Source organism: Hippichthys cyanospilos, chromosome 8, assembly GCF_059441005.1.
Source record: "Hippichthys cyanospilos isolate Australia breed blue-spotted pipefish chromosome 8, RoL_Hcya_1.0, whole genome shotgun sequence".
Taxonomy (NCBI): Eukaryota; Metazoa; Chordata; class Actinopteri; order Syngnathiformes; family Syngnathidae; genus Hippichthys; species Hippichthys cyanospilos.
Window position 1 is genome coordinate 13,098,275 of NC_142376.1, and position 9,959 is coordinate 13,108,233.

General features: G+C 38.3%; 1 protein-coding gene across 2 annotated transcripts in view; it reads left to right on the top strand.

The window, feature by feature from the left end:
• The window catches only part of wdr11 (WD repeat domain 11), a 48,600-nt gene extending 39,498 nt beyond the window's left edge, over positions 1–9,102 (top strand). For both annotated transcript variants that reach the window (XM_088422095.1, XM_088422096.1), the window contains exons 24-29: positions 903–998; positions 2,481–2,646; positions 2,953–3,050; positions 4,897–5,042; positions 6,260–6,339; positions 7,996–9,102. In XM_088422095.1, the coding sequence (XP_088278221.1) occupies positions 903–998; positions 2,481–2,646; positions 2,953–3,050; positions 4,897–5,042; positions 6,260–6,339; positions 7,996–8,192 (783 nt within the window). In that variant the 3' untranslated portion in view covers positions 8,193–9,102. The remainder of the gene's footprint in view (positions 1–902; positions 999–2,480; positions 2,647–2,952; positions 3,051–4,896; positions 5,043–6,259; positions 6,340–7,995) is intronic.
• The last annotated feature ends 857 nt before the right edge of the window (positions 9,103–9,959 follow it).

Sequence of the window (9,959 nt, forward strand, 5' to 3'; positions counted from 1 at the left end):
ACATGCAGAATAATTATGTTACTAAATGTGCAAACAACTTTTGCACCATGTTTGCAAGATTAACAAACCGGGAGGAAAATCTTTCATGTGGAGTTGAATAATGTACATGCAATTTGGCTTTCTAATTTCCCCTAGAAAGGTTCTTTACCATCAAAGCGCACCCATGATTTAAAAACACGATGATGCAGAATTTTGTTTTAATGAAATTTCTACTCCATCTTAATAAGGAGCTCCACAGTGAGCATAAATAGAAGGCTTTCAAAGAACTACCCAGACGGTGTGTAGCTGCATTTGGCTTGTGTTGTCATAAAACAGCCGCAGTGGCAGTAGCCTGGCTGTAATTACTAATATCTAAGCCCCCAACAGAGAGCACACAGCTCTGAAGCTTCTAAACACGTTTGATTTATGTCCTTGGCTGTGGCTCACTGAAGAATTGAGCATGACTATATGCAATAAATAAATTAAACTTTTAAAAATGAAGCATCTATGTGTCATTTAAGTTGAGTTCTTTCATTTGAGTTTGTGCACGTTGCCTAACATGCCATTTGTGTGTGTGTAATTCATTGTCTTCTATTTTTCCTGGAATTTTCACACAAAGAGCTTTTCTGACTTTGAAATCTCTCTGTTGTGATGTTTTATAAAAAAAAAAAAAGAAAGAAAAGTAGATCCCCAAATTGGATGCATGCTGTGCTATATAACAAGGAATAATGCACCATTTCTAAGGACTGCAGCACTAGAAACACCAGCAACTCCTGAATATTTTAAAGCGTTTATAATTAATCAGAGCTAATCTGTATCCTGAATTCATTGCTCAATAACTGCTCTTCCTTATTACTATTAGTGTCCTGTAATGTACAGTATGATTGGTTCTGATCTTATCTATAACTTTTGATTTGCTACAGAAATTCCAGTTGGATCGTGTTCACCTGCAGGAAGTGAAGCGCTCCAGTTATGATCATACTAAAAAATGTGCTGACCAACTCCTCCTTCTGGGTCAGGTAAGTAATCTACTACCACTTAAATTCTTGTATAATATTCCCTTTAATCTGTTTCTTTTTGTGCAATAAGTATTTGAACAATTATTATTTATGAATTTTGTTTTTCTACATCACCGCAGTAAAATATCAAGTCAAGGGATTTCATAAAACTATTTCCGAAGCACAGTGCTTGTATTTTCAGAGGCTCGTATATATTAGCATCACTGACTCCCAAGAGTTACCATAATAAGTATTTTAGTGCTAAGTGTTATCAGAAAAAGAAACCTCTGGGGGGGCCAGTATGTTTAGCATTTGAAGTCATCTTTCAAGGCCAACAGAATAGTATGTGCATTGTCTATGTAAATATGAGTGGTATCATATGAAAGATTTATTTCCATTCCTTACTTTGAATTGCATGTAGGTAATATCTGAGTTGTAAGTCTGGAAACACTGCCATCCAATGGTCACAGTTACTATTACAGTGTGCATGATTTGGCTGAGGGGGGGGTCATTAATTAACCATAGAGTAAAAGCCTCCCTTGTAATATTTTGGTATATTTGTGAAAAATAAAACAAATTTTAAAAAGGCATTTTGGATTAGGATTTTGCATAAAAACTGTATCATCCTTATTGAAATTTGTTTTATTTGGTTATCTCATATAAATTAACCTCTGCTCATGCCGATATACTGCTGGGCCAATTGTCTAGTGCACTTTGAATGCCACAATGACAGGGGGAAGGGCTTGCTTTAACTAACTGAAGTGTGGACTCGGCTCCAACACAACTTTTGACTGCCCTACGTACAGCGAACGAAACTAAGAAAAGACCAATTCAAAGTGTTCAGCTTCAAGTGGCATTAATGAAGCACCAGCGACAACAACAACACAATATAATGGGACCAATACCATTATTGGTATTGTTGGTAGTATTGTTAGACTATTTCTGCGTTTCAAAATCCTGTAATGCTCACTTGACACTGTCAGCTGTTTTGAGTTTTTTTTTTTTTTGTCATATATAAAATTCTGTTAAGGTCTTACATTTGTTGTGCATAATAATGTGGCTGCGTCTAGTTGCTGTTGCCATGGTAGTTTGGACATCCCTTGTGGCGAGGTGTCCAGTGGCTCGCTGGGTGAGGCATCCTTGCTCGCCTTGCCCTGTTGTTGGCCAAATTAAGCAAGATGGCAGATAATAGCTCCCTCATTCTTCTGTAGGATCTCTGCCCATGGGGATTGTAGTCAGCTCCCAATGTCACTGTTCCCTCTCTAATCACAGGCTGCAATCAGCATTCTTTGTATTGGATGTGTGGCGCCTATCTTGGCAGATAAACAGAGGTCAGTCAGTTCTGACACTCGCACAAAGCCTTTACGTCCACCAGATGGAAAGGATGATAATAAATATAATCCCCCTATAGTATGGCCATTACTTGCTGCCTATCTCAGGGAACTGTTATTATCATCCATACCTCAGTCATTACCTTCTATTGTACGTTGGTCTTGCTTTCAGACGGATCGTGCTGTTCAGTTACTCTTGGAGACCAGTGCAGACAATCCCAGCTACTACTGTGATTCGCTAAAAGCCTGTCTGGTGACCACCATCACCTCTTCTGGTCCCTCCCAGTCCACCATCAAACTGGTGGCCACTAACATGATCGCCAATGGCAAATTAGCAGGTACTGTTTCACATCTCATAGCAACTTTGTGTACTACGAAGGGGTACATGCAGAACAGCCAAGGTCTGCTTGGCTTAATTTGAATCAGGTAAACACCAGGCTAATTGAATGAGATGCATGTTTTATGTAATTCATCACTGTAGTGGGTTCCGTTTCACTCATATGTAAGAGTCAAGCCAAAAATCCCTTTTTAATAATATCCAACTATTGCATCAAGCATATGGCACATTTACAGTTTTTTGGAATAAAGTGATGTGAACCACCGTTGTTATCACATTACAACGTTTCATCCCATTCTTTTACCAGAGGGTGTGCAGCTACTGTGTTTGATTGACAAGGCTGCAGATGCTTGCCGCTACCTGCAGACTTATGGGGAGTGGAACCGCGCCGCCTGGCTTGCTAAGGTACCTCAGCAAAAGCATGTTTGGCAAAAATAAGTGTGAAGAGGTGGTTTGGGGGATATGTAATGTGATGTTGGATTGAACGTGCAGTCTTTTGTTCAGCAGGCATGGTTTAGAGCATACACATACATACACATATATATATATATATATATATATATATATATATATATATATATATATATATATATATATATATATATATATACTGCATCACACTAACTTGGGCGGGAGGTGGACTTATATCATTAAAGTACAAAAACTAACAAAGTACTGTCAAATGACATTGTTTCCAAAGAAGTCTGCTTTCTCCCGTTTCAAGTCAGTGTCACGTGATTTAAATTGCTTTTTCCAGGTGAACACAACAAGCAATCTAATTGGAGACCAAGCAGTCAATCAACGCACTTTTACTAGCCTTGATTGGCTGGCTTTGTGGCACATATGTTTAGTGTGTGCCAAAACTGGGAATGCAGAGAGGACACACCTCGAGTGAGTGGAGAGCAACATGTTGAGCGAGGGAGGAAGAGAGAGAGAGAGAGAGAGAGAGAGAGAGAGAGAGATAGTCAGGCTTATTTATTGTAGTTCCTGAAATGTTTGGGTGTCTAAAACAGTATATATGGAAGTTGTCAGTGTCAATTTAATAGCAACACAATGTAATGAATTATGAATGGAATGTTGTACTCCTGGATAGATGCAGGCAAAATGAGTCTCTGTTGCAGTGCCTGAGTTGATGTATCTTTGCAGCACACTGGGTAAAGGCACTTTCAACATTGAAGTTGCCAACACTTGAGTTTCTTTCACCTTATCTAACTGGCACTGACAATACGGACACTTCCTGAATTTAATAAGATCGTATAACATGCTACTTTAAAATTGATATTGTCAGAGAGCTATTAATATAACATTACAGTGTTATCCTGCCATTGACATTTCCAGGTGCTCTCTAAAAGGTTTGAGACTGCCTGTAGCGGCCACAAGATAGTGGAAAAGCACTGTTTTTGTACAAATAAACCTTTGTAAATGATTGCCCTCGTCAACAGACAGATCACAGCATCATGACTCCACAAGATGGTGACAAAGCAGTACTTTTGCAGCAAATAGATACGTTTTAACAGAACGGAAAGGTTAAAAAAATATAAGTAGATAATTTTGCAAAAGAACATTTGGGGTTATACGACAGAGTTTTTACTGATGTTGTTGTGCTTTACTTGCCTAAAATCTGTGTAGGCAAGCATAGATTAAATTCCAACTCAGCGACAGTGTGATTCACCTTCTATAAGCCTTGTGATTGGCAGGTGATTGGTCCAGGTCCAATCTGCCTATAATCACCTGGGACAGACTTCAGTTCCACACAGCTTTTAACAGGCTAGTAATTTAAAAAAAAAACAATGGATTCATATGGATTCATTGTTGTTGTTAGGGTTTGGGTTAGAGTTAGTTAGGGTTAGTAAGGGTTAGTTAGGGTTAGTTAGTTAGCTTTTAGGAGTGCTTATTATTACTGATTGTTTCATAGCTGTTTGTAGGTGGGAAGAATTCGAAAATTGCCTTTCTGATTCCCACAAAGCGTTTTGGACGGGTGGGTCTTGAGCCAAGGGAGAACTCATTAAAATTTTGTTGTATCAGCATCTATGCACATGCTTTTTAACTCGCCGCTGAATAATACATGCATCGTAATGCAGGAAGGGGTTTCTCTAGTAAGGTGAGCAATTTTGTGCTGACCCGGATTTCATCACAAGTACTGTACATACATGTGGGATACACTGCTCCTTTTGTCATAATGTAAGCCGACATGTTTAAACAGCACTCTCGTTACAAAGCTGCATGACGTGAGTTTGTTTACTTTTGTCAGGTGCGTCTCAATCCAGCGGAGAGTTCAGATGTGCTAAAGAGATGGGCAGAGCATCTGTGCTCCCCACAGGTCAACCAAAAATCCAAAGCTATCTTGGTGCTGCTATCCCTGGGCTGCTTTTACAAAGTGGGGGAGATGCTACACAGGTATGACATATCAGCTTTATTGTGGGCTAATTATGATGTCACTATTGTATTGATTATTGTATTATTGTTATTATTATTGTATTATTGTATTAATAATTATTGTGATAATAATTAGCTAATTATGATGTCACTATTGTATTGAGCCATATCTTGATGTTTTAACATAACTTGCATCTGCGGCAAGTGTCATTTCATGAATTTAGACTACACTTAAAGGGGCTCCATCATGGAAATTTTACTTACTGGAGCTTTTAACCGTGTTACAATGTTAATTACTCACCCTAAACACGCCCAAAGCATCATTTTTCTTCATTGACCCATTTCTGAAAATTCTCATCATTGCGGCACTCTCAGCACCGTCCCCGCCCGAGCAGATAAGAGACTTGCGTTCTTGCATCTTACTTGATAATGGCAGAATGAGGAGGAACGCCCTCATCCCGCCTCTACACAGCACTAATACCGCTTGTGTAAACTTTACACGCGCCCACAATATCCAAGCAGCCTTGCATTTTTTACTTTTGTTTTAGTCCTGGAATTGGGGAAAAGAGATTTAGCACCTAGCACACCATGTAAACACCAACATTTCATCTATTAATTACAAAGTTTTACTGTAAAAAAATGAAGTAGCGAAAATGTGGACGAAACTCCTCACGAGGCCTGATAAGCAGGAGGCGTTTGTGACCATCATTATTTGGGCGACTGCATGGTGAATCTTCACCAATACAAAAGTCTATTGGCTGTAAAATTACAAATAATAACTGGAGCAATTCCCACAACTGCACCCAATGGAGAGGCCATAGCTGTAAGTCCACCTTAGCTTCGTAGTATAAAAATGAAGCATTTACATTCAGGCGGGGGAACCGCATGGTGAGAGGCGTCGCTTCAGTCAACGAGATGTTTCATTTCCTGATTAGAAATGTCGCTACCAAAAAAAACCTCATATTTCATGAGAAATTCAATGCCAAAGGTAGGATTTCATCATTTAGATGCATATATTTACCTGTAGAAAATTTGAAATACCATTACATGGCTCCTTTAAGTCACGTATATTTTTTGACATACGTTGTGTCATGGGCATACAATTGCCTCTTTTCTCATCTATTTTCTTGATAGTTTCCTCTTTTATTGTGTCTTACTTTTTTAAAGGTTTTCAGGAGGCACGTCAGGCTGTTTTCTGACAATTGCACGTCTTTCTTTTCCCTCCACTTTACGTCTAGTATGAGGCACTTTGACAGCGCCGCTCTCTTTATCGAAGCCTGCCTGAAATACGGGGTCATGGAGGCCAACGACTCATCTAATATCCTTTTTTAACACCCATTACACTCCAACAGGGGCCATAGGTTCTTGTACTGTTGCTGCTGCGTTAACGCTTGGTCATCTCTGTTCCAGATATGCAGTAATGAATTCTTAACAAATACACAAGACCCAACAAAAAAACTCAACAATGATGAAAATAATACTGTTTCTATTCTAATTAGATTTTTTTTTTTTTTAGATTTTTCGCTTGATATCAAGTCATTTGTATATTTACAAAAATACATAGATTTTCACAAACCAATTTAAGAGCAGATTTCTTCAGAACAAGCATTGAAGAGTTCATTTGAATGACTTGATGCTAAGAAATAGCATACCTGCATCAGTCCTTTGTGAAGAGACAGGGGAAATTTTCTATCCTTCCTTCTTGTTAAAATATAATTCATATAGCTTTTGACAGTTATGACCCGGCACTGTCATGCGCTTGCAGGAAGAAATTGCATTAATCGTCATACGAAAACATTGTTATGCAGTAGTTTTGCTTATCACATGCATGCTTGATGCATGTTTACACACGCTAAAACTCGTTCACTACCATTGGCGGCCATTCAAGTTGCATTTTTACTGGGATAGCAGTAAATGGGCTCGTTAATTATTGTACCTGTCACTAGATGTCTCTGGTATATGAATTACTCGCTGTAAATAAATAATACTATCTGGTTTAATCTGCCATTTTGCGGAAGAACATTTTACTCATTCACTGCCAATGACGGCTATAGATGTCAAAAATTCATTTTTACCGGGCTAGCAGTGAATATGCTCATTCATTATTGTACCTGTCAGTGTATGTCGTTGGCATATATCGAAGATCAAAAATGTATTGCTTTAAATAAAATAAATGATCCTGCCATGGCTTAATATGCCATTTCACAGAAGAACATTATACTCATTCGCTGCCAGTGATGGCTTTATATGTCAAAGATCCATTTTTACTGGGCTGGCAGTTGAATGAATTAGTTTTTAAAGTATCTCTTCATACCTTTTTACTCTGAAAAAAAAAATGGGGAACTTTTTTACATCACTTCTCTGAGAGGTTTTTGCACAGCTGTCCAAACAACGGCAAATTTTTAATGAAACCATATTATTTTATCTAATTAGGGTTTGCTAACTTAATGCCAACATAATTATGTGAAAGATCGTATGGTTAACACCTGAATGATTAAGCCGTCAATGAAATGTCTGCTAGCCTAATGCTAACATATTATGTGAAACACTTGACCAAGAGAAATGATCATAAATGTTAGTATAACTATTCCCCAAATATAAGACACACCTGTGTATCTGACTTAATTTTAAAGTTAATTCTGGTATTTTCTATGTTACCGTTTATAGGATGCCCCATCAGTTAAACAAAACAAAATGAATGTCATCTTTGTAATTTCTTCATATTTTCTTGTATTTATGTTTGTAAAATATATATTTGCTTTGGGTTTAGTTCCTGCTTTTACAGCTGTGTGTGGCTTGCTAGTGAGTGAGGGAGTCTTTAAGGGACATCGAGTGAGGGAATGCGAATTGCAGTATTGCGCTTCAAACTGCTACTTTAGCACATGCAGAGCATCCAAACATACAGTATATACACACACTTCAGCTTTATTGATGTTTATTCTGTTGCTAGTTCTCCTTGACCCAGTTTTTCCACATAAACTCATCGAGGCCGCATTTTTGGACTACGCGAGGTTGCTGCGATCCCTCGGCCTACGGGAAGGCGCAGCCCTGTGGGCGTCGCGGGCCGGCACGGCGGGCGAGCAACTGGTGGAGGAGCTGTTCAAGGGAGAGGGAGGGGGGCACGAGGTCCTGCTTGATAACAACGAGGCCAAGTTGGCCATCGACTCTTGAAGGTGAAGGGACTAACTACTGAGAATTAATCTGGACCAGGGAGCAAGGGTCTTAATCTCTTCACCATCTAAAGACGGCGAGGGATGAAGAGGTCACATTGTGTCATTTGTTAGTTTATTCATTGTCTTCCTCCGTTTGTGGCTATGACAAGTTTGACATTTCGTAATGTCTTTGTTGTAACGGTGGGATCATTGTGCTTGTTGGCAGCTGTGTTTGCATGTTGCTGCTTTTGAGTTTTATCCTCCCAACAAATGATGTAACGCACATTGTTGTTGACTTGATGTCTGTCAAATTGAACTTACAGTATAAGATGGTGGGTTTGCGTACTAATGTGTGCCTGTGTTGAATCCATTTGGTGAAAAAAAATGCATTTGCTGTTCTACTGCTCTGATGAAATGTGGCATTGAGTTGCCACAAGTTTTGTTTCCCTTTATTTTACTGTATGTTGAGTTTCCACTGCCTTGAAATGTTGCTCTCACCGTTAACCTTCTCCATCACTCTCTTCTAAAACATTGCACTTTTAATTTAGCTTTCCATTCCAGCAGTTGAGGGTCTCAATGCGATTCTACAGAGGTTTCACCTTAGGTGGCCAAATCGTACACGACATCCATTCCTATTAGATACTTGCACAAAAATGTTTATTTGATGAATGGATAATCTTTAGCTGAAGGATATTTGTGTATATTCATGTCCTCAATACAGACGTAGCCAACACTCGTAAAGTTGATGAGAGTGCTTTAGAAGTTACCAGGATACAATAGTTCAAGAGATTGTTTCCTCAAAAATAAAAGGGTATAGACCATTTAAAAAAACAAAAACACTTTGTAATATATTTGCTATGCACCCATAATTCAGTGCAGCTTATTTTTTTGTGCGTTCTACATATTAAAGAAATAAATTTAAGTCCAAATATGGCCATGTTAAGTCGTTTTTGGGCTTCACATTATATTCAGACTCAGATAACAAGCGGCTGAATGCTTTGCTCGATATTTGTAATGAGTGCTTGAGTCATCGGCTTATTTCAACATCATCTTTTCAACTTGTGATGGAAAAAATTGTTTTAATGCACATAATCTGTGTTACGCTTGTTGACGCACACTAAAAAGGGTTGCAACTTCTCGTCGTACCTACTCTGTGCTTTGCCCCCTTCACCTAATCAAAACCATACGTGCGACAATGCATTGACAGCCCTTTTGTTGTTATCCGCCTTGTGATGTGTCAACCTGTCCTGCAGTCAGGCAGAAACGTCTTCTGTGGGACCGTCAGTGTGTTATTGTGTTTCATAAACACGCCAGTGCTGTTCCCTACTGTGAAACCAAGCAGTGTCAATCTACAGCTGTGTTCTCGTGTATCTCTTCCCACTTTTCAAAGTGGATGTAAAGTCCACACACCCATCATTGTTCAAATGCCAGATTATTCCGCTTAACACGAATGCTTAAATTAGAACACAGCCTCAGCCTCGTTTTGTAAAAGGTTGTGCACACATGCCCATCTCTAATATCACTGATTTTTTTTTTTTTTTTTTTAATACCGGTAGTTGTGTAGGTTAGATTGCATTAATGGTAGAAAATCCTTTGAAGTGATTTATCTGCATTTTATACATACATACATATATATATATATATATATATATATATATATATATATATATATATATATATATATATATATATATATATATATATATATATATATATATATATATATATATATATATATATATAACCTGGCATTTGAAGTGCGGTGTTTAGACTTTTTATACCCTTT